General features: G+C 44.2%; 1 protein-coding gene across 1 annotated transcript in view; it reads left to right on the top strand.

Moving 5' to 3' along the window:
- Nucleotides 1-13,284: 13,284 nt before the first annotated feature.
- The window catches only part of HSD17B12 (hydroxysteroid 17-beta dehydrogenase 12), a 55,052-nt gene continuing 43,212 nt past the window's right edge, over nucleotides 13,285-25,124 (top strand). The window contains exon 1 of the mRNA XM_053387629.1: nucleotides 13,285-13,661. Within this exon, the coding sequence (XP_053243604.1) occupies nucleotides 13,343-13,661 (319 nt within the window). The 5' untranslated portion in view covers nucleotides 13,285-13,342. The remainder of the gene's footprint in view (nucleotides 13,662-25,124) is intronic.

Raw genomic sequence — 25,124 nt, 5'->3', positions numbered from 1 at the left:
GCAGTGCATGGAAGGTTAGCCTTCTTGCACTTCTGACATTCCCCACAGCCACAAGGGAGCAGATCAGAGCAAGTTAGGGAGGCATGATTTGTTTATCCTGCCTTTATTCAAGGACTCTTCATGCTTACTCCCTGCCTGGATTTCTCTACCATGTAACTCTGGCTGTGTGCTACCTCTGAATTGTTTTGTTTATTGAGGTCGGTCCATCCAGTTTCATTTCTGTCATGTTCTTAGGCAGAAACACTGTTCAGTTACATGTATGAGTTTGTTGTTATGGGTATTCTAATGGGACTGTGAAGTCTTGGGTCCATTTCCAAAGAGACTCTGTTGTAACCTGCATTTGTGATGTGGATGGTTAGCTGGTTCTCGCTAACGTGGCTTTAGGAGGCCCGGGATCAACAACCAAACGAATGAACAGGTGCAGCAGTCACAAGCACATGGATACACATGCTGCTTGGGAGATGTCTGTTCCAATTGGACTGATGTTGCTTGCACAACCCTGTAAGAAAGGCCTCGTAAACAGGTTGCCTCTAATGTCAAAGACTTATCTTTGTCCCCTTAATGTGTAACATCTATGAACAGGACGAATTTGGACAAAAAGTGGGGGAGGAGTGGCAGGTACAAGACACATTCTTGAAATTTCACGTGATAGAGAGTCCCAAGTGTACTGCCATTCTTCAATAGTTTCATCATAAGGCCCACACAGTAGCAATGATCTGATACACAATGAATACATTGAAAAGTATTGCTGTATATCTGAAGTTGAGACAAACACCAGCTTAGATCAGATGGACGTTGCCTAGGAAGTATGAAGATGAGTTTGTGATCATGGTTGGGAAGGTGGTTGGACCCAGGCCTTGGTACAAGGAATAGCAACGGTAGGAAATGCAAGCTTATTTTCCCAAACAACCCATGTAGCATGCATAAGAAGACCACCCTAAATCCCAGTGGCAATTTTATACATGCTGTTGCACCCTGCCTATGGTAACTTTAAGAAACAGGAAATTAGCTACTTTGAGGTTTCAAGCATGTTTTGAAGACCGAAGACATAGTAGCCATTGGTTTCAATACTGGGCAATTGTGATGGCAAAAATACTGTGCTTGGCATAAGTCTACATGCGCTTTCTGTGAGAATGTTTCTTTGTGTATCTGGATGCGTTAATGTAACTCTCTCACACATATACCGTTTTTTGTTTTTGCATTTGACCATATAATTATGCATGCTGGATCCCACTTTATCTGAAACATAAGGCTACATTATCAACATAGCATTTGCAAGTTGCCAAAGAACTTGGAAAGCTTTAGAAGAGAGGGAATTTGTTCATCCTTCATAGAAAGGAAATTGCAAACCCTTCTGCAGATGAGACACATTAAAAAATTGGAGAAAATTGGCCAATGCCATTTAAATGTGTTCATAAAATAACAGCTGGTAGAAAGAACCAAACTAAATTGATGACAGTATACATCATAACTAACTAACTAACTAACTAACTAACTAATGTTATTTGGTACCTCAACAGCTAAGGGGTCAAAGAAAGGAATCAAGTTCACCTTAATGAAAAAGAGATGTAGAGCTCTTTTTTTAAATGTGTTGGCTGCCAAAAATGAGATGAGAATCTCAATGATATGTTCAGACATGAAGAATCATTTCCTGGACTTAGAAAAACAACAGCCTCATCCACATGGAATGCTCTGCTGGAGCTTACTGATGTACTGCTAAAATTTGTCTGTTTACCATCATGTTACATTACAGAATATGCTATGCATCCTGTTGGGAGGTTCATCATACTGCTCTACGACCAAACAATCACTTGTGCTGAAGAACTCTGTGAAAAGTATTCTGCCAACACGAGCTGCTTTCAAAGGCTTGCTCTTCCTTCCCCAATAAGCTATAGCTGGAAGTGACTGGATAATGGGCTAAATATGAGAACGATGTAAAACAAAAACACCATCTGAACATCAGTGTTTGCTAAATAACCTGCTTATGCTGGCTCAGCTATTGGTTGCAAAGCACTGGAAGAAATCAAGCATTCCTTTTATGGATATGTGGCTTCAAAGGTTGGTCTCAGCAAAGATTGCCCACTTTTAAAGACTGGGACAGTGGAAAATAATAATAATAATAATAATAATAATAATAATAATAATAATAATAATAATTTATTATTTGTACCCCGCCCATCTGGCTGGGTTTCCCCAGCCACTCTGGGCAGCTTCCATAGAAACCAAAAATACACTAAAATATCACACATTAAAAACTTCCCTGAACAGGGCTGCCTTAAGATGTCTTCTGAATGTCAGGTAGTTATTTATCGCTTTGACATCTGATGGGAGGGCGTTCCACAGGGCGGGCGCCACTACCGAGAAGGCCCTCTGCCTGGTTCCCTGTAGCTTTGCTTCTCGCAGTGAGGGAACCGCCAGAAGGCCCTCGGCACTGGACCTCAGCATCCGGGCAGAACGATGGGGGTGGAGACACTCCTTCAGGTATACTGGGCCGAGGCCGTTTAGGGCTTTAAAGGTCAACACCAGCACTTTGAATTGTGCTCGGAAACGTACTGGGAGCCAATGTAGGTCTTTCAAGACCGGTGTTATGTGGTCTCGGCGGCCGCCCCCAGTCACCAGTCTAGCTGCCGCATTCTGGATTAGTTGTAGTTTCCGAGTCACCTTCAAAGGTAGCACCACATAGAGCGCATTGCAGTAGTCCAAGCGGGAGATAACTAGAGCATGCACCACTCTGGCGAGACAGTCCGCGGGCAGGTAGGGTCTCAGCCTGCGTACCAGGTGGAGTTGGTAGACAGCTGCCCTGGATACAGAATTGACCTGCGCCTCCATGGACAGCTGTGAGTCCAAAATGACTCCCAGGCTGTGCACCTGGTCCTTCAGGGGCACAGTTACCCTATTCAGGACCAGGGAGTCCTGCACACCAGCCTGCCCCCTGTCCCCCAAAAACAGTACTACTGTCTTGTCAGGATTCAACTTCACACGGATACAAATCCACACGGATAAACAATTGGATACCTTTTGTATTATATTGGAATGGGATAAAAATGTGAAGTACATCAAGACACACTGAATATTGTATAAATTCATTATTTTATGAAAATACTAACAATTGTTAAATATATGGATAAATTATTTGAAAAATTCAGAAATGCTACTTTTTACATTCAGTCAAAACCTTAAGGGCTTTTTGAGGTAATAACACATACAAAAAATTAAAGAATCTGCTTACTTCTGTACTTCTGTTAGCCTCTATCCAGCACCAGGGGGCCAGGATGGTTAGGGATGTAAGGGCCTTGTGCCATTTTTTACTTTAAAAATACGGGTAACTTGCAGCTTATGCACATTTAACTTTAGTGCATTCAGCTTTACATGGTTGGCAAAACAAGTTAGAAAGGGGGTGATTGTCTGGGGAAACAGACTTTGGTAATCCCACCCACCCACCATATTTTGACGATATGCTGTTTTGGCTTTATGCACTATCCCCAGAACGTAACCCCTGTGTAAGTTGAGAATGGTCTGTAAATAAATCTGAAGATATTTCAGGCCACAGAGCAGTTTCTTACCCACTCAGCCACAGCAGCAGGTAGAAATCAGGCATATGGAACATTTGTCTTCCATCAAGCAGTAAACCTATACAGTGGCATATGGGTTACAGGAGCCGTAGCATAGTGCAACTGCTCAGGTTTTGCATGACGTCCAGCCCCACTCTCAACCATAATGCATTCAGACCAGTGTTTGCACAATTTGTGTAAAAATAAAAGGTAAAGGTAAATGACCCCTGGTCGGTTAAGTTCAGTCAAAAGCGACTATAGGGGACGGCACTCATCTCGCTTCAGGCTGAGGGAGCCGGCATTTGACCACAGACAGCTTTCCAGGTCATGTGGCCAGCATGACTAAACTGCTTGTGGTGCAACAGGACACCGTGAGGGAAGCCAGAACACACGGAAACGCCGTTTACCTTTTCACTGCAGCGGTACCTATTTATCTACTTGCACTAGTGTGCTTTTGAACTGCTAGGTTGGTAGAAGCTTGGACAGAGCAATGGAAGCTCACCCTGTTGCACGGATTTGAACCGCTGACCGTCCAGTTGGCAAGCCCAAGAGGCTCAGTGGTTTAGACCACAGTGCCACCCACATCTCTATGTACAAATTGTGTACATAAATGGGAATCCTGCAAAAAGCAGGGCTATCCACATTCCTCAATTATTTTCTCGGCTCTTTTCCTTTCCCTACACTTCCTTTAAGATACTGTTTCTTTGTTTATACATTACCTAAAGGTAAAGGTACCCCTGCCTGTACGGGCCAGTCTTGCCAGACTCTAGGGTTGTGCGCTCATCTCACTCTATAGGCCGGGAGCCAGCGCTGTCCGCAGACACTTCCGGGTCACATGGCCAGCGTGACAAGCTGCATCTGGCGAGCCAGCGCAGCACACGGAACGCCGTTTACCTTCCCGCTGGTAAGCGGTCCCTATTTATCTACTTGCACCCGAAGGTGCTTTCGAACTGCTAGGTTGGCAGGCGCTGGGACCGAACGACGGGAGCGCACCCCGCTGCAGGGATTCAAACCGCCGACATTTTGATCGGCAAGTCCTAGGCGCTGAGGCTTTAACCCACAGCGCCACCCGCGTCCCTATACATTACCTACATTTACTTAATCCTCTTAAACTCTTAATTTAGATTACCTGCCTCCCAGTACCTCTTCCCAGTCTATACAAATTAATAAATGGTAGATTTAAAAGTATTTTTGTGTGTGTTAGCATGTCCCCACCCCAGCCTAGCTTTCTTTGATCCAAATGTTTAACACTGCTGGTCTCTTCTTTTAAACAGATATCATTTCTAATCAAGGACTGTGAACCTGAAGAAACTAAGTGTAAGTAGCTTCTGTTTTCTGAGTACTCTGTTTCCCTGTGCTTGTGGAGTAGCACATTATTTTGTCTCAAAAATGCCAAGCCCATACCCTCTATGATGCAGCAGAAAACTGGGATGCCTGTCTTCTGGATCCACGTTGTTGTGTGAATCATGTGACCCACATGAGAACATGCCCCCCCCCAAAAAAAACAGGATGTCCTGATTTAATTGGGACAGTTAAGGGGTATGCAAGCCAGCAAAGACTAGCCAAGATTAGATAGTGGTATGCTCCTTACTGGTAGCAATGGGCAGAAAGAGGCCTGGTTTGCACTAGAACTTTCAAACTGGGCCCCTTACGTTCCTTTTGTTATTTTTCTGTGCACATTCATCTAGAAGACTCACATAACTCAGTTAAATTACTGAACTTACATATGTAGTACCTCAAGTTGCAAGAGAAAAGATAGCAACACACCTTTTGGGGTGGTTTGCTATGGTCTGAATTCTAAAAGAAAGATTCAGCCCAACTGTCAGGCATAAACAGAAATAGCACTGGGTGTGGGTGCACAGGGTAATTTTACGACATGAAAATGTAATTTTGCATTGCCTTGTTACCGCACACTGTATCTTCAATAAAGGTTTGGCTGTCATTTTGCTTGAATGTGTATTTTTGTAAAACTCCTACAAGAATGGCCAGGCAGGTCTTACAGTCTCACTCTTTATCATGGCTCACACATTCAAATTCACATTAAAAACAACAACCCCACATTCTGTCTACCTCCAGCTTTATTTCATCCAATATATCAGTTTCCTGGTATTTGTTTTTTGTTGATTTATTTTCTGGCCTGAAACAGCACTACAGTATATGCAATTATATTCTACAACAATTATTTGATTGTTACTTCTGGTTTGGTAGCCTAGAGGTCTTCCTTCTCTGCCTCTCCTTTTCTGTATCCAGTTGTAGTCGCAGAATAAAAGGACAGACTCTTGTCAAAAGCTGTAGCCCACCAGCCATATTTGGGTGTTTGGTTCCACCTGACCATTTTGTTGCAATCCCCTTGTGACTGGGCACAACTCCCCCTCGTTACTGTGCTATGTGATGCTTTAAAATGAGCATCCTTATTCACCCTGCAGTCCCTAAGCCCTCTGACCAGGCTTTGTTTGGAAGTGTCAGGGAGGGAGGTGTTCTTTTTCTGCTCTTATATGTAGTCTGCTGTACTGCAGTTCTGTAGTCACCTGATTTTGATTTATGAGAGTAGCATTGCTAAGCTGGTAATAAGTAGACCATTTATACTATTCCTGAAGTCAGGGTGAGCCTGCCTCATTAATTATTGCTCTGAGAATGGGTTACATAAGTCATGTACAGGCAGGGATGTTGCCAGAGGGGAAGGCAGAAGTACTCAGGTGCTCGTGAATTCAGCAAGCCACCATCTGGTTTTGGCAGTCTAGCAGGTTGGAATCTCCTTAAAAGTGCAGCATAGCTTACATTAATTGTAGCAAATCCTATGTAAAAATTTATGGGGATATCCTAGTAAATCCCTACAAGTGGGCATGCCATTCACATTCTGCTCTATTCCATCTTTCTTCTATGGTTTCCAGTCTAAGATATACAAATGGGCTTGGAGCAGCTTGATTTTCTCTCATTCCACTGCCATTTATCTGGAAGCGAGCACCCTTGAACTCAATTGGACTTACATCTGAGTAAACACGGTTAGGAATGTGTTGCTAGATTGCAAATCATTTGGAACAGAAGTAGTGCTTCCGAGTTTAAATAAACTTTGACATAGAACCACAGAACTAGTCCAACCCCCTGCAATGCAGGAATCTCAACTAAAGCATCCATGACAGATGGCCATCCAACCTCTGCTTGAAAACCTCCAAAAAAGGAGAGCCCGCCACCTTCCAAGGAAGTCTGTTCCACTGTCAAACAGCTCTTACTTTCAGAAAGTTCTTCCTGATGTTTAGTCAGAATCTCATTTCTTGTAACTTGAAGCCATTGGTTTGGGTCCTGCTCTCTGGAGCAGGAGAAAACAAGCTTGCTCCACACCCAACTCTCTCAACTATTCCTCATAGGTTGGTTTCCAGACTGTTGATCATCTTGGTTGCCCTCCTCTGCACACATTCCAGCTTGCCAATACAGTGGTACCTCGGGTTACATACACTTCAGGTTACAGACTCCGCTAACCCAGAAATAGTACCTTGGGTTAAGAACTTTGCTTCAGGATGAGAACAGAAATCGTGCTCCAGCGGCATGGCGGCAGCAGGAGGCCCCATTAGCTAAAGTGGTGCTTCAGGTTAAGAACAGTTTCAGGTTAAGAACGGGCCTCCGGAACGAATTAAGTATTTAACCCGAGGTACCACTGTATCCTTCTTAAATTGCAGTGCCCAGAGCTGGACACAGTACTCAGCTGTGGTCTACTATTACTTCCCTTGATCAGGACACTATATCTGGGCATAAAGTTATAATTAAAAAATGGGAGCTAACAAAATTACCGTACTTGGCACAAACGACAAGGGTAAGTAATAGCGGTATATTGGTGCACTTCTAATTAACAAATTCTGGGCAATTTAAATCCACACATGCATATTGTACCTTCCTGCTGACAAGCAGGAGCCACTTCATATAGTAACTAATTAACAGCAAGCCTGGGAATTGATGCACTATTTCTAAACTGATTTCATCTTGCCAAATAAGCACTCACAAGAACAGCTTCTCGCAGTTGAATAATCCCTACAATAGTTGTGGCAACCAAGGCTTTGTACACATGCCAGTTTAAAGTGGATTTCATGCATCACTCGTGGGTATGTTTTCATGTTGTCCACAGAATGTTGTACTCATCCAAGTGAGATGGTAGTCCAGCAGCCACACTTTATCAGTAAACCCCATATTAAATAGAGAGAAACAGCTAATGAGGTAAGGGGGAAAGGGGAAATCCAACATAAAATTGCATGTTACCCAGCTGTGGACATACTGAAGTGCCTTGTGTGGGTGGGTTTTAAAAGCTTACACTGGCTGCCCGTTGGTTACCAGGCTAGATTCAAAGTTCTTGTGTTAATTTGCAAACTCCGTAACCATTTGGATCCAGGATATTTTAAGGACTGCCTGATCCCTTCTGTCATTACCCAATCACCGAGATCCTTAGGGGAGTCTTTGTTGGTGGTCCTTCATGGCTCAGCTGCACAGCTCATTACTACTAGAATCCATGCATTCATTGCTGTGCTCCCCAGCCTGTGGAAAGTCCTCCTAGCTGTGATGAGACACTGGCACCATCCTTGTTGAACGTCAGGCGCATGACCAGTATTTTCTTATTCCAGCAGCCATTTTATGGTAGTGTTTGGGTTTCTGTTTGGTTTAATGATGAATTCTTACTGTTTTATTCTCTGTATGGTTTATTTTTATGTACACCAAATTGCTAATGATTAAGTGGTATATAAAGGTAAAGTAAAGGGACCCCGGACCATTAGGTCCAGTCGTGACAGACTCTGGGGTTGCGGCGCTCATCTCACTTTATTGGCCGAGGGAGCTGGCATACAGCTTCCGGGTCATGTGGCCAGCATGACTAATCCGCTTCTGGCGAACCAGAGCAGTGCACGGAAACGCCGTTTACCTTCCCGCCGGAGCGGTACTATTTATCCTCTTGCACTTTGACGTGCTTTCGAACTGCTAGGTTGGCAGGAGCTGGGACCGAGCAACGGGAGCTCACCCCGTTGCGGGGATTCGAACCGCCAACCTTCTGATCGGCAAGTCCTAGGCTCTGTGGTTTAACCCACAGCGCCACCCGCATCCCAAGTGGTATATAAATGCACCAAATAAATAAATATCAGGCGTTGACAAAAGTCTGTATCCAAATAGTTGGGTTCTGGGAACTAGAGGAAGCTGTCTGTCAAAGCGGTCAGAAGCAGATGCATAGGCAGGGGTCTAGTTTCAGAGCAGCAGTCGAGATAGGGACATCTCCCTTATATTAATGCAAATGAAGCTGTTCGCTGAAAACTAATACAGTAATGCTCTTTTAAAGTTGGTTTCAAGGCAGCGCTTTTCAAGTGATGCACTTTTCAATTTCACCGTGAGTACTGGATGTAGCTGCTGGGAAGAAAGACTTCGGATAGGAGGAGCATCTCTTAGATGGGGCAGCTGGAAGGGAAATGTAGGAAAGTCATCACTGCCAATTTGTTCAGATGCTTCTCTAGTGATCTCTGCACACTCCGGCACTCCCAGCACTCGGGTGTGGGTATGGGTGCTATCACGCAGATGACCACCACTCCTCAATAACCCAGAGAGCGCCTGTGGATTCCAGAGTTCTTGTGGCTTGATTTGGTTTTTCTTCTTCAGCAGCTGTGTCACCAATTCTACCAGCACTACTGCAACTACTGATCCCACATGATTCAGAGTGGTTCACAGGGTTTTTCCCATCTTCAGCATAAAGGCATGACAAATTTAGCAAGAGGCTGACAGGCCAAATAGCAAAGGTTGTCAGGTCAGTTCCAGCTCAGGCCAGCAGTTCCTCACCTCTGGGTTAAAAGAATGACTTTCAAAATGGCCTACTCAACACAATAAGTCCTAAGTTCATCCTGCTTTACTAGTTTGGCATTTAGAAAGTTTTTGCCTAAGGAAGGAAGGGAATGTGAACAAACTGACAACACCTGAAGAAACTCTATTATGCAATTGCGATACTAGAGGCAAATGGCTTCACCTGGTGGGGCTGGGAAAGCTGCCCACACATTACTATTGCGCAGAGAGAGTTTGTGATGCCAGTTTTCTAATCCATCCTTTCTAATCCATGCTATAAGGCAGCTAGCTTCCTCACGAGGTCATCGCCTGGGATGGTGGGCCATTAAGAACAAAAGGCAATGGGTCATTAAGAGAACAGAGGAAATGGGGTTCTGTGCCAGATGGCAAATGGGTGGGGGCCCTCTTCCAGCTCTCTGGTAGAGAAGGACAAAAGCCTGAGTTTGAAAGCAGAGTTTGTGTTATGTGAGCTAGAAGCTGAAAAAAAGCAGCAAGCAGAGCATCAGAGAGCAATGTTTGATTTCTGATTGAATCTAAGGCTGCAGCTATTAGAGAAACAAGACCCTTTAAGGGTGCTGATGCTGTAGGCTCAGGTTGTAAATAAACTATCAGAAAGACACCACAGTCTCTGCTGTCCCTCAATTCCAAAAGGAAACATGGACCCTGAGTGAGTGCCTGGGATCCCTGGAAGCTTACTCAGAAATTGGGGTAGTCAACAGTATTTTAGTCCACAGGGTGCCTTACACAAATTTACCTTTTGTGTTGTTGCCACATCTATAGGTTATGTCCTGGCTGCTGTCCAAAACGTGGATAAAGGCTCTTTTAAGTAAGCAATAGATCTTTGTTCAGACAAGTAATAGCCATTTTCAGATTATAAACCAAGGCTCTCTAATTCTTCTGAATAGGACAATAAAAAAGCAAACTGGAGCTGGTACTTTAAGACATGAAAACAACCAAGGTATCAAACACCACTGTCATACGCTGGCATTAATTATGAGAGATATAAAACTAGGTGAAATGAGAGAAAGGTATTTAAAATGTTTTTAAAAAATGTTTTGACATTCCTACTTGCTAGTTAACAAATGGAGCAATGCAGATAAGAGCTTAAAAGAGAGTAGAAAATTGTCAGAAAGACAGCAAGATGAAAACTATCCATTCATTTGCACAAAAGCTACCGGTCACAAATGAACTGATACACATTGGGGCAAAACAATTGCTAATGAAGTCTGAGCTGGTGGTGACAGACCAAGAAGGAAACCTTGAGTTTGTGGTTAATAGCTCAATAAGGTGATGACCCAGCATGTGGCAGCTATGATAAAGACAAATTTCATGTAAGGGATCATTAGGAAAAGGATTGAAAATAAAACTGCCAATCTCCTGCCAATCTATGGATTAACCATGATTGGAATATTGTGTAAAGTTCTGGTTGCCCCACTTCAAAATGGATACAGTGGTACCTCGGGTTAAGAATTTAATTCGTTCTGGAGGTCCGTTCTTACCTGAGGTACCACTTTAGCTAATGGAGCCTCCCGCTGCCGCCACTCCGCCTCCGCGCAATTTCTTTTCTCATCCTGAAGCAAAGTTCTTAACCTGAGGTACTATTTCTGGGTTAGTGGAGTCTGTAATCTGAAGCGTCTGTAACCTGAGGTACCACTGTATTGTATAACTGGAAAAGGGGGACCAAAATGATCAAAGGGGACAAAGCGACTTCCCTATGAGGAAAGGTTACAGCATTTGGATTTTTGACTTTACTTCAGAGAAAAGGCACACGAGACATGACAAATATATAAAATTATACATGGTGTGGAGAGTGGATAGAGAGTAGTTTTTCTCCCTCTCCATGTTAGAACCTGGGGCAATGCAATAAAGCTGAAAGTTGGAAGATTCAGGACAGACAAAAGTACAGAGTATTTCCTGCTCCTACAAGAAGTAGTGATAGCCACCAGCTTGGAAAACTTAAAAAAATTAGACAAATTCACAGATGATAAAGCTGTCAATGGTGTTTACTTGATGGTACAGTACATCCTCCATTGTTGAAGTCAATACAGTATGTGTCAATACCAGGGCTGCAAGTAGGGATGGTGCTCGTGTCCTGCTGCAGGCTTCCCATTGCCATCCAGTTGGCTACTGTGAGAACAGGATGCTGGACTTAGATGAGCCTTTGGCCTGATCCAGTTGACCTCTTAATATTTTCCTGATAGTCTCTCCAAGTGACTGGGGTGGCACGTAATGTGTTCATTGCTACAACTGACACTCCAAACAATGATGTTGAGATAAACTTTAGCAATGATTGAAAAAGCAGGATTAACTCCCACACAACTGGGCATTACCAAGTCCTGTAATTTCATATAGTGTGTAATGGTTGCGATAATCCTCTATAATCCTATAGGTTTATTCCTTGAGTCGCAGGATACCTCATAAACCTCCTTGTGTACATTTTCTTATGGTGAAAGCCTACCCACCATCTCTTACACTGGATAAACTGAATGTGCACCAATACAATATGAAGGTGCTGTAAGAGATGGACATCCGAATATGATAGCTGGGTATAGAAGTTTCCCATAAAGAAATCAAGTCAAATGTGCCTATAACCAAAATATCTGCAATCAAATGCTTACTCTAAGTAGTCAATCACCAACAATAAAAGTGTATTTATAAGCAATTAGAAGTCCACTACAGATACAAACTGGGATAAATATATCCAATTAAAAGTGTTGCTGGAAAAGGAACAGCAAAAGTAACAGAAGTTAGCTTCAAAGTGAAGCTAAGATCCCAATTTCTCTATCATATGGAACAGACCTCATGACAAGAAGGTATCTGTGTATACTAATAACTTTCTCAAGAAAGAAGAGAAAGTATCTTATTTATTTTATTAAATTTGTATGCTGCCTTTCATCCGAAGATCACAGAGCAGTTCACAACACACACAAAAAACCAAAATGAGAACACAAAATACTTAATAAAACAGAAACAAAACCAATAAGCCTCATTCCACAAACACATTTTAAAGGCGTAAGAATGTCAATCAGCCAAAGCCCTGGTTATAGAGAAAGGCTTTTGCCTGGTGTCCAAAGCTATAAAATGGGGCTTTCCTCGCTATATGCTAAAAGATCCAATGCAACCTTCAGCCAAATGATTTATAGACACATGAACAAAGAGATGAAGTGAAATGTCTTGGGACATATAGCTGATACACCATGCAGGAAAAGTCACATAGCTGGCTACATGCCTGCAAGAAATTTGGGTGGTTCAAAAGTATTTGCCAATGCACATGAAAAGTTGCGAACATGCCCGTACAGATCTTAAACAGATATCGTCTGCCTTGCAAGGCACTTGTTGCTTGCTGATAACATCATTTCTGAAGAGATACCTCCTCCTGGGGAGCATAGATTTCCCCACTAGGGCACAGAGCCTGCTTGCACAACCATCTACGGGGGAGGGAAGGTTAGTTTTATTACGAGCTACTGTCTCATTTCCTGAGTTATGCCCCAAAGAGGGAAAAACACTGTGGAGGACAACCACACACAAATATCTCTAAGAGTGGAAGAAGAAAGCGGGGCAACATCTCAGCAGTAGCAAGACTTCAGGCATAAAGGTCCCACGAGCCTCTTTTCATCCACCACGTAAATATCTACATTGGGATCTGCTGCCCCTGTGGATCTTGCTTCCCGATGCAGTCGCCTCACCTTTGCCTCATGGGTGGGCCGGCCTTGAGCGTGGACGTTGGACTCCACGCCCGAGCCGCCCGATTGCTCCCCGCCTTCAATTTACCCGCCGGGGAAAAAACCGCCCACCTGCTCACCGCGTGGCCACCACATGAATGAAGAAGGCCTCGGCCAATAAGAGGCAAAGGAATAGGCTCCACCCCACCCCTGAGTGCGCACGCGCGAAGGGACCGGCTCCTCTGTGTGTAGGAGGGCGGTTTCGGGGAGAAAGAATGACTTGAGTAGGCCTCCGCGAGCGTGGACTCCCTGCGAGCTGCAAAACGTCCAATGGGAGGGCGCGCGGGGGAAGCGGCCAGCCAATGGCTACGCCGCGGGGGCGGGGCTGTTCCGTGGGACAGGCCCGGCGGAAGGCGGGCGGGCTCATTCTCGCCTGAGCCGTCTCGTCGCTGTGGTCGCAGGAGCTGCGGCGGCGCTATGGGGGCCTCAGATTCTTTCTTGTCTTCCTACGCCGGCCTCTTCTACTGGGTCGGGGTGTCGAGCGTCGCCTACTTCGTGTGGCTGCAGCTTCAGCGCGTAGTTTATGCCGTCCGCCTGTGGGTGCTGGGCAACCCGGCGGCGGTGGGCCCGCACCTGGGCGCGTGGGCAGGTGAGTCTACCCGCCCTCCGCCGCGCCGGTGCCCCTTGGCTCGGAATTCTCCAGTGGAGGCCTTGGCAGCCAGCCTCCGTTTCACTCTCTTGCTCCCTCCGCACAGTCCGGCCGGTGCCTTCCCCTCCTAGGCCTCTGTTCAGCCCCAGCAGTTCTCGGCTGCCTTCGCTTCTTCTCCCCACTTCGTCAAACTCGCGCACGCCTTTTTCCTCCTGCGCAAGTGTGTTTTTGTCTTTCCCTTTTACGTTGGCGGGTGATAACTTTCGAGCGTTTCTCCTTGTTTTGAGAGGAGCCCCCCTGGCTCACCCCTCCTCCTTAACTGGCATTGGATGGGAATAAAGTGCGGTACGCATTCAAGGTCGCTCGCCACGGATTAGCCTATCACTTCACATTCTGCTGATGCTGCTTTTCTGTAATCGGCGCTGTGGCAGATTTGGGGCGGGGAGAGTAAGGCTGTACTTGAATTGTTTAAATTTCTCTGCCCAGCGAAAGCTTCAGCTGCGCAGTAAGATTGATAAGATTACCGGTAGTTCTTTCTTTTATACTTGTAGTCAGGGTTTTAAAAAACCTCTTTCCTGATGTATACTTCTAGAGGTAATGTTTTTAGTGATGTTGGTTATTGATGTGGATGGTTTTCTGGCCACATGCATTGGAGTGGGGGGAGACATTATCTTGTTAAGTGTTGCGCTTCGGTTCCATCATAGAGATTGAGAGTTCAGAAGCAGGAATTGGTAGTCATTATAGATTTTTTTGAAAGTGGGGATAATCCTTTGTATCTATCTGCCTTTTGGCCCTTTCTCCCAATAAATATTTATTTAGGGTCATTATTAAATTCATGTAAGACATCTTACTGGTAGAATGGAACTTACTAGAATAGTTTTATCCTGTGCTTGGATCCCTTAAGGGTTAGGATGCCTATGGTATACTGAGGTTATCTTATATGTACCCCAATTTTCTACAATTGAGAGTTACCTGACATAGCTTACAAGATTTTTTTAAAAGGAAAAGCAATAATAAAGCTAAAGCTTCAGAAATGGAAATTTAAAGCAGAATTAAAAGAACATAAAGCAGGAACTTTTTAGAGCTTTTGTATAATGTAAAGGATCTCATTAGGAGCTAAGTAAAAAAAATAAGTTATGCTTTTGTTTGATTGCTCTGCAACTGACCTGTATAAGTTTTTGAAACATGCTCTCTTTTATGTTAATGTAATCAATAGATTTAATTCTTGGCCCTAGTGAACTGCCAATGTATTATAATATATGCATCTTAGGGTCATGAATAACGTAGATTTTTTTCCCCTTAAGAAATTAAAAAGCCATGTAGAATTGCTTTTATTAAACCAGCTTCTGTTCATGTCAGTATATGCAAGCTAGTAGCTCTTGATTTATTTGGAATTCTTCACCAATAGTACCTTTAAAATTTAATTAATCCTACATCTCCATCCCATTCTCTGAACTATGCACAGATTCATCTTCCACAATAGTTAAAATAGCATCCTGTGGAGGCAAATAGGCATTACTTGTTTAACTCTGCCACATTTGCTTCTAGTAACAACTCCAAGTGCCCTTGATATACACTTTTGTTGGCATATTTTGCTCTGATTTCATTTAAGATATTGCTAGCCTTGTCATTCTTGCTCTTCTATAGTACTCTTGTGATACTATGGGCAGGTTATTCTGTAGTGCTGACACAGCAATCCTGATGGCAGTACTGACTGTTGTGTAGTGGCCTGGGGCAGTTTATATTGTGATTTTATGGGGTTTTGGGTGCCTTAAATTAAGTGCTATAATTTCATCAATGCTTTGCTGCATTTAGCTGTGTAAAAATACAGGCCAGCCTGATAATGGCTGGTTTGTTAAGCAAACAAAGGCAGGGAATATGAGCCATTAACAGAGACTCTCTGTGCTGGACAGCAAATGGGTGGAGCTTCACTCTGAGCTGTGGGCAGTTAGCAGAAGACATTGCCAGAGTTTTTAGAAGGGAGTTTCAGGATTGCCAGTGGGAAATGATGTAAACTGGAGGGAAAATAGTTGTAAGTTGCAGCAGGCTGGTGAAAGTGGGGAGAGAGCACAATGGGGGCAGACAGTGTGAATCCAAGGCTGAAGAAATGGAAGAAATGAAACCCTCTTGGGACTGTAATCCTGGAAGGTTTAGGTTGTATATACAGTATGTATAAATAAACCATGTATCTTAAAGACACCACAGTCTCTACTGTGCCTTATTTCCAAAAGGAAACACAAACCCTGGGTAAGTGGCTGACCCCTGAAATCTGGCACTGCTGTGGAGATTGGGGTGGTGTGCAACAGTAAGATAAGAGGTGAAGTTTTACTGGCACTGGGAATTTCAGTACGCAACCCCATGCTCTTTGTGCAGTGATGCATGCATTACGACCATACTCATTTATGTTAACTGAAATTCTTGTTTTGTCCCAGAGTGTATCTTTGCCTAGTATCACTTGTGGAAGATATAGAAGTTTGATATTCCAAAAGAATCATTCCAAAATGGTTGATGCGGCCAGTGTGTAAAATGCAAAAGGAACAAGAACCCTAACTTCACACCACTCTCCACAACTCTTTACCCCTCTCTGTATCCCATAATATTCATTCTTGTCTTTCTGCAGTAGTACATATTCTGTATCCCTATCTTTCACCTTTTTTTCTTGTCTCTTTCTCATCTCCACCCATCTTTATTTCTTCTGAGTTCTGTAGCTGGAGTTTCACAACTAGTTTTCATTATTAATTAGTAATTCTCACTGTCTAAATCAGATTAGTCAGGTTCCAACAGACTGGAAAAACTAGTTGTAACTCCATCAGATCCTTCTAAATTCTTCTAAATTCATGGTAAGAAGCAGTGACAGAATGTACTATAGATAAGCTCCCATCCCTTCATCTCCCAATACTGGGAAACCTGTTTGGCCTGCAGATTTGCAGAGAGAGAGAGAGATAGGAAAAGGCTATGTATGGCTGAAGCTGCACATAGTTAGGAAGAGGACAATGGTCTGCGTTTGGGCCTTACCTTGAACAGGCTTGTGCTAATGTAATGTTTTTGTTTTCATACAGTAAAAGGTCCAAATAAAAATATGTTTTACATACTCATTTTTTTTCATAGATAACGTTTTGGGAACACAAGCATGTTGTGTGCTAAAAAGACACTTAGATACTTGTACAAAAGTGCAAAATTTTAAACAGTTCACAATATAACAGTGTCATGTTAATTGTCTTAATACAAATCTAGGAATCAGATGAACCACTTTTTAATCCATTCTTAAAAATTTAAATATAAGTTTCTGAGGAAAAAAACATACAACTTGATGGCTGAGTATAGGCATACTAATTTAATTTTATAATCAGTTCCATTGGGCAGCTTCCAAGACTTTACAACTTTTGCAATCAAATTACATAATATTTTCCCATTAGTTCTTTTCTGCCACACCAAAACAACCTTTATCCTGACCTGATAATTCCATCAGCCTATCAGATAATGTGTGGATGTGCCTGTCTGTAGCTCTACCTAGGAGATTACATCTTGTGAAAACTGCATACTCTTGATCAGTTGTTCCCAAATCCCACCCCCTCTTTAAAAATGCTTAGGGAATTGGCAGAGCACTCTTTGCTCCTTTTTTTTTTTTGACCTTATAGCAGTGGTAATGCACTGTGCTACATGCCTTAAGATTATTTTTTTTTTTTGCTTTTTATATATTACACTATTTTATTGTAGTACAATTTGAATTCCACAGAATTCTGTCGAATTCAAATTGTAAGTGTTCTTCACAGGCATGTTGTGGACCACACAAACAAAGCTGATGGTCTGTGGACCACAGTTTGGGAACCCCCAGTTTACGTAAATGATTATCAGAGAGTACTGAAACACGGACATATTGTCCATGTGCTTAAGAGATACGCTACAGACATTACTTCCGGACTTTGCTCATGCTGTTGACAGTCCACAAGCTGCTTCTCACTTTCTCAAATAATGTGACATGTTTAGTGCCTTAGGCAAATTGCTCATTCTACATATGTAGCCACATACTTGAGATTATAGTTGAGAGCAACCTAGAGTAAAACAGAGCACTTTTCCAAGTTAACCAAGGGTGGTATTCAACTAAGGTTTGCGCCGAGTAAACCCAGAGAAATTAATCAACCTATTTTTGTCACTTTCATTTTTATGAGTCTTCTCTGCATAAAGAATAGCTGAATACCACCTTTAGTTTCTTTACCTCCTTACTACTAGCCTGCTGTATGTAAAAGTAACATCCAGTGATGTCCACCAGTTTGCCCAGCAGATCTTCTGTCTTTTATTTTCCCTTCCTGAACAGATTTTAGGGGCACATGGGGGCGTGGAGAGGAAGACAAAGCCCAGGTGTGCAGGTGGATGTCTGCTTTGCACTATGGTTTGATCTTGCTCATATCGGCCACTAAAGGTCCTCGGGGTTACATTTACATTAACAAAAAACATCAGGCAACTATATTAAAATTAAAACTTGTAAGAATTACTTCAGCCAGAGATATCCTATCCACATACCTCTCCCATTATTTAAGATAGAGACATAAAACCATCTTTGTTTCCAGTAACATTGTAGTTTGTCCATATAGTCCATATAGGTAAGCCAAAATTCCACTCCTTTAATACATGCTTTGAGGTGGTTCCAATTTACTGTGTGTTGAAACACAGCTAGTTTGGAAACTTGTACCTGTACCTGTCTTCCAGAAAAGTACCTCTCAGTTTTAACATTTGGGAACTGGACATGTTAATCCAGATAAAATCTTACTAGCCTGGAATAAACAATCTCGTTTTCCTCTGCACAGCTGTCTCTTGTTCCTCAGTCAGGAGTGCTGGACAGCACAAAGCCATTGTGAAGAAGTTGTTAGAGTGCTGAGCTAGGACCTGGGAGGCCAGGATTCAGGTCCCTACTCGGCTTTGAAGCCTACTGGGTAAGACTTTGGGCTAGTCATTGTCTCTCAGCCTAACATACCTCACATGGTTATTGTGAGGATAAAATAGAGAGGGGAAGAAGTGTTTCCTCTTCTTTAGCTCTTTGGGAATAAAAGGTGGGCTATAAATGTAATAATAAATAAAATCCCCAATTTGTCTACACCCATGCACAAAATACACAAATTGTGCACCTCTAGGAGATATTCATGCCACAGCATAAGGCAGAGGTCTCCAACCTTTTCAGTCCACAACTCCCTTAACCAACTACTGTACACTCTTTCTGTGGCACCCCTGTGGGGCTCAGGAGCCCAGTTATGTCACCCCTTGCCTGCAGAGTTGGCTTCCTCTCACCTTTTTGCAAACACCCTCCCTTGTGGAGTGTTCCCTCAGCCTCTTCTCCTCTCCCCTCTCCTTGGGAGTCCTGCTGCTGCCCCTGGTCTCTGAGCTGCCCCACTCCCCGCCCCAAAGAAAGGTGGTTCCCAGAGACACCTTTTAGTCTGCAGAGTTTACAGCCAGGGCTGTAATAATAAGCTGTGCAAGCCTTTGGGAGGCAGAGACATGAGAGAGCATCAGAGGAGGGAGGGAAGAAAAGAGGGACAGAGGTAAGTGTTGCCCGTGGTACCCCTGACCATCATTCAAGGCACCCCAGGGTGCCATGGCACACTGATTGAAAACCACTGGCATAAGTCATCAGTTGTTCCAGTCTCGCCATAGCAATTGTCACATGCTGCTGGGCCAGAATATGAAATATGGCCTGAATAGATTGAAGCTTTTGTGGGTGGTTCTACATGGAAATACCCTTTCAAGGCAAAATATGCTTTCAATGAGGCTTATAACATGGGAAAGAAGTCCTGTGAGGAAAGGTTGAAGAAGGAGCTGGGTATGTTTTGTATGGAAAAGGGTGGGGTGGGGAGGAGAGAGTATAAAGGTAAAGGGACCCCTGACCATTAGGTCCAGTCATGGCCGACTCTGGGTTTGCGGTGCTCATCTTGCTTTATTGGCCGAGGGAGCCAGCGTACAGCTTCCGGGTCATGTGGCCAGCATGACTAAGCCACTTCTGGTGAACCAGAACAGCACAAGGAAACGCCGTTTACCTTTCCACCAGAGCGGTACCTATTTATCTACTTGCACTTTTGACATGCTTTTGAACTGCTAGGTTGGCAGGAGCAGGGTGAGCAACAGGAGCTCATCCCGTCACGGGGATTCGAACCACCGACCTTCTGTTCGGCAAGTCCTAGGCTCTGTGGTTTAATCCACAGCACCACCTACATCCCTAGGAGAGAGTATGTTGTTGTTTAGTCGTTTAGTCATGTCCGACTCTTCGTGACCCCATGGACCAGAGCACACCAGGCACTCCTGTCTTCCACTGCCTCCCGCAGTTTGGTCAAACTCATGCTGGTAGCTTCGAGAACACTGTCCAACCATCTTGTCCTCTGTCGCCCCTTCTCCTTGTGCCTTCCATCTTTCCCAACATCAGGGTCTTTTCCAGGGAGTCTTCTCTTCTCATGAGGTGGCCAAAGTATTAGAGCCTCAGCTTCAGGACCTGTCCTTCCAGTGAGCACTCAGGGCTGATTTCCTTAAGCATGGAGAGGTTTGATCTTCTTGCAGTCCATGGGACTCTCAAGAGTCTCCTCCAGCACCATAATTCAAAAGCATCAATTCTTCGGCGATCAGCCTTCTTTATGGTCCAGCTCTCACTTCCATACATCACTACTGGGAAAACCATAGCTTTAACTATACGGATCTATAAGGAGACAGTATAGCCCTCTTCAAATACCTGAAAGGCTGTGATGTAGAAGGCAAATATTCCCGCCCCGTCCCCCCCACTGTCCAGACAGGGAGTCTGGAGTAACCTCTCTGTTGCCATCCTTGTAGAACTTATTCTCACATATTCTGTTGTTTACATAGGTGGGGTAGTAGAGCAGCTGAGAGAATAATGGAGAATTCTGCACTTAGTTAAAATACGTGCTACAAGCCTAAGTATTAGTTTTGTAATGTTTTTCTTATAAAGCTTATCTTGCAAGAACTTACCACTATTTCCTCTGACTTGTGCAATCTATAAATATATATTGGAAATGGATTTTTATTCTTCATATTAGAACTTTAAAAATAACAAACTTATAAAAACAAGTGTTAGGGTTGCCAAGTTGTACCTATACAGTAGTACCTTGGGTTACATACACTTCAGGTTACATACGCTTCGGGTTACAGACTCCGCTAACCCAGAAATAGTACTTCGGGTTAAGAACTTTGCTTCAGGATGAGAACAGAAACCATGCTCCGGCGGCAGCGGGAGGCCCCATTAGCTAAAGTGGTGCTTCAGGTTAAGAACAGTTTCAGGTTAAGAACAGACCTCCGGAACAAATTAAGTACTTAACCCGAGGTACCACTGTATCTTGAAAAATCCAGAAGCAGCAAGAAAGTTGCTGTGGCACGTTGTGTCTTTATTAATCACTTTGCCCTGTATCTTTTGTAGGTATCAGAAGTTGAGTGTCTCCCCCCCCCCCGCCCCCCAAAAAGAAACACATGGTGAGCAAGGGAACTGGTTGCAATATAGGCACAATCCATGTGAACTCTCCCTTATAACCTAATGGAATGGTATCAGTTGAGTGTACAAGACCCCACATAGTGCAAATCCTGGATGTGGTTCTTTGTGAAAATGCTGGAAGAAGTCACACAGACACATCTGAGATAGAGATGTAAGATGGACCAGCAGGCCTGACACTTCCATGTCTCACAGTGCCTGTGAATTTCCCCAGATGCCTTTCACCCTCATCCATACACACACTTCTTGTTTGATAGTTATTAATAATCAATACTTACAATATTATTCTGCTCTTCCATTGGAGTGTTTAAGAGTGGCTTAGCATTTAAGAGGATAAAAGTATAAAACCAGATAATTAAGGGCTGCTTCGACATAATCTAAGTAAACAAAAACAAACAAATCAGAAAAAAACAAAACAAAAATTTTGGGTAAATTTAATCTATTTGCCTTGCAGTGAAAACACATCATAATTGAGGACAGTCAGATCTCCCTGGGGAAGAACATTCCTCAATAGGTATGCACAACAGAAGGTCCCCTTTGTGATCACCACTCACCTCAGAAGGCAGGGAGAAGCCTCAAAGGGCCTACAGAGATGGCGTTTAGATTGGCAAGTTCATGTGAGGGAGGCAGTCCTCCAAGTATCTGGATCTTAAGCCATTTGAGGCTTTAAATATGAGAACCAGCTCGTTGACTTGTGTCTGTAAATGGAATAGTAACCAGTGAAGTTTCATAGTTTTGAGAAGGATTCCATTTGATGAATCCCAGTTAGAAATCTAGCTGCTGTTTGTTGTTCCAGTTGAAGTTCCCTTGTAGTCTTCAAATGCACACTGGCTCATTATAGTAGTCTAAATGGATTGCCACTAGTACATGAATAACTGGCAAAACTTTATGGGGTTGGAACTAGTGCAACAGCTGTTGTTGGTGGAACATAATTTCAATGACAGAATCCACTTGGGCTTCTACAGATGGGGCCAGCTCTAACAGCACCCTCAAGCTCCAGCCTGACCCTTAGAGGAGAGCAAGTAGGAAAAATAGTTATCCTATTTATTGCATAAGTGCAGGGTCCCCAAACTAAGGCCCGCGGGCCGGATAAGGCCCGAGGGACTCGTCAATCTGGCACTGCGCTGCGTGGCTTCCCACTTCCGGGTCAGAGGAGCACCGGAAATACCTTGTGCGCATGTGCAAGCGTTATTTGCACATGTGCAAACGTTATTTCCGGTGCACATCCAGGGCGGAGGAGGCCTGTGCACAAGCTATTTCTGGTGCTTCTCCGACCTGGAAGTGCTCCGGAAATAGCATGTGTGCACGCGTATGGGCACGCACTCCTCCGGCCCACCGTGCGTTCGGCGCTGGAGACACCAGCCCGAGGCACTGTAAGTTTGCTGACTCCTACATAAGTGTTCTGTAAGGATTGGTAGTTCATCATCTACCATCCTTTCTGGGGGTATTTGGCCCCCTTTGAAACCTGCAAGGCAGATTCCATGCTTTCCATTGTGCTGCTAAAGAAAGGAGGGGAGACAATGAAGGAAGGGATGCAGGGACTTACCGTATTTTTCGCTCTATTGGACGCACCGGACCACAGGACGCACCTAGTTTTTAGAGGGGGAAATCAAGGGAAAAAATATCCCCCCCCAGCCCCAAAGAGCAACGGACAGGCTGCGCGCAGCCTGTCTGCTTCTCCCAGAGCTTCTCGGGGCTGCGGGGTAAGCCCGGGTTCCCCCACCAGCCCCAAAGAGCAAAGAAGCCAAGACAGCACGCGGGATCCATAGCCGTGCAACCTCTCCAGCCAGGAGCTAAACCTCTCCAGCGCGGCTAAAGAAGAAGACAAGGCAGTGAGCGCGATCCATCCCACTCGCTGCCTTGGCCTCCTCATTAGCCTTGCGCAGCATCTTTAGCCTTGCACAATGGGATGGATCGTGCCCGCTGTCCACCGGGGCTGGACTAGATGACTCCTGGGGTTCCCTTCCAACCCTGCAATTCTATGACCTCGGAAGGTGTTTGGGGTCTCCACCACTGGAGGCTTTTAAGCAGCGGTTGGGGGACCATCTGCCTGGCCTTCTTTAGCTGTGATTCCTACATTGTGAGGGGGCTGGGCTAGATGACCCTCGGGTGGCCCTCCCAACTCTATACAGTCCTACAGTTCTGCGGCAGGAGATCCACAGCCACTTCACACAATGCCCACTCCCAGTTTTCATCTGAGAGACATGTGGCTTCAGTGTCTAGGTAGGTACCCCCCTACCTGCCACACTTCCCCCACCCCACTTAAGCTGAGGGAATTCCTGCCCAGAGAAGCTCCCAGGTGAGGCAAGGGTTAAGATCTACCTCTGGTAGATCTCTTGCGGCTGGAGAGGCACGCAAGGCTAAAGAGGAAGCCAGGGCAGTGAACGGGATGGATCGCGCTCCCTGCCCTGGCTTCCTCTTTAGCCTTGCAAAGACTCCCCCCCCCCCCGAGAGGCGCGCAAATCTAAAGAGGAAGCCAGGGCAGAGAACGGGATGGATCATGCTCGCTGCCCTGGCTTCCTGTTTAGCCTTGTGAAGCCTCCTCCCCCCCCCCCCCGGCTGGAGAGGTTGTGCAGGGCTTTTCTAGAGGAGGGAGAAGGGACTGACTGGCGGTGTCAGTCCCTTCTCCCTCTTGGGGAAAAGCCCGCAAGAGCTGCGCGAAGCTTGTGTGGGGCTCTTGGGGGCTTTTCCTGCCTGCCTCCCCCCTGCATTCGCTCCATAGGACGCACAGACTTTCCCCCTTAGTTTTTAAGACGGGAAAAGTGTGCCCTATGGTGCGAAAAGTACAGTACTTCAACACTTAAATTTCAGTCCTTGGACCACCTAGTGAACTTGTACTTACTGGTTGTTTTTTTCTTTTATTAAGAATCTTGGACAGCTTTTTAAAAATAAAAACATAAACCATCCATTCTGGTTTTGCTGGGACAGACCTGACTTGATATTTGGCACATGCAAAAGTGAGCAAATTGTTGCTCAGCTCCTTCTTTAGTCAGAAGGAAATTTCTTGGTGAAGTTAGAAGTGTTTACCTTTACATTGCATGTTCTCATAATTGTTGTTGCCCTTTTCTTAACCAGACCAGAAGGAACAATGATTTTTTTAAGCTGTCCAGTAAATGCAGATCTGATGCATATAAGCCATACAATTAACAGAGATCCTGTGCAAATTTTAAAGCATGTAAAATGTTGAGTTATATGCAGTTGCTTCTTACTTAACTGTTCAAGTAAACCCCTCTGGCAGTTTTCTAAAGGAACTTGAAGAGTGAGTAATGTAATGAAGAAGTTGCTTCATGGTCATGTTTGTTGGGAAAACATTTTGGTTTGAAATTGATTGTGCCTTTGAGAGTGTTTTAGCTGTAGAATGAAGTTTTTTATATATTGCTACACAGCATCCTCTGTTGGCTAACTTGTGAATCGACCTCCCTATTTTTATGCCTACAACTGTAGCATTCCTTTAAAAATACAGCATTCTCTTCAGTTATGTAATTACTGTACTGCCAAACAGTTCAACACAACATTGAAGGCTGGTATGTGTACATTGAAGGCTGGTACGTTAGAGGTTCCTCTAATGTAGGAACCTCCGCTGAACAAAGTTGATGCATTAGTTTAAAATGCATTGTAATAAACATCTATGCTGCTCCTTGATTGTATTTCCACTGGTGTCCCAACTAAATTAACCCTATTTGGCTCGTATATAATTTCAGATTTACTCAGATCTTGAATGGACTTCCTTGATGGAGAGTCAGGCACTCCACCTATAGAAGGAAATACTTTGGGTGGGGTAGCTTTCTTTGTTAAGAGTTATTGCACATGCAGGCAAAGATATCAACAAAGTTCTCCTGAGGCAGGCTCATAGAAGACCATCTCAAGCAAGAAGCAAGCTTTCAAATCCCTGAGTCCTCTTAGAGCTTGGTTTTTGATCTGAGTTGGAAAGCATTCCCAACTATTCCTGTTCATCCCTTAATATCTGTGAAATGCCTCCCAAAGTG

Source organism: Podarcis raffonei, chromosome 1, assembly GCF_027172205.1.
Source record: "Podarcis raffonei isolate rPodRaf1 chromosome 1, rPodRaf1.pri, whole genome shotgun sequence".
NCBI lineage: Eukaryota > Metazoa > Chordata > Lepidosauria > Squamata > Lacertidae > Podarcis > Podarcis raffonei.
The sequence above is the reverse complement of the archived record's forward strand: the minus strand, read 5'-3'. Positions and strand labels throughout refer to the sequence as shown.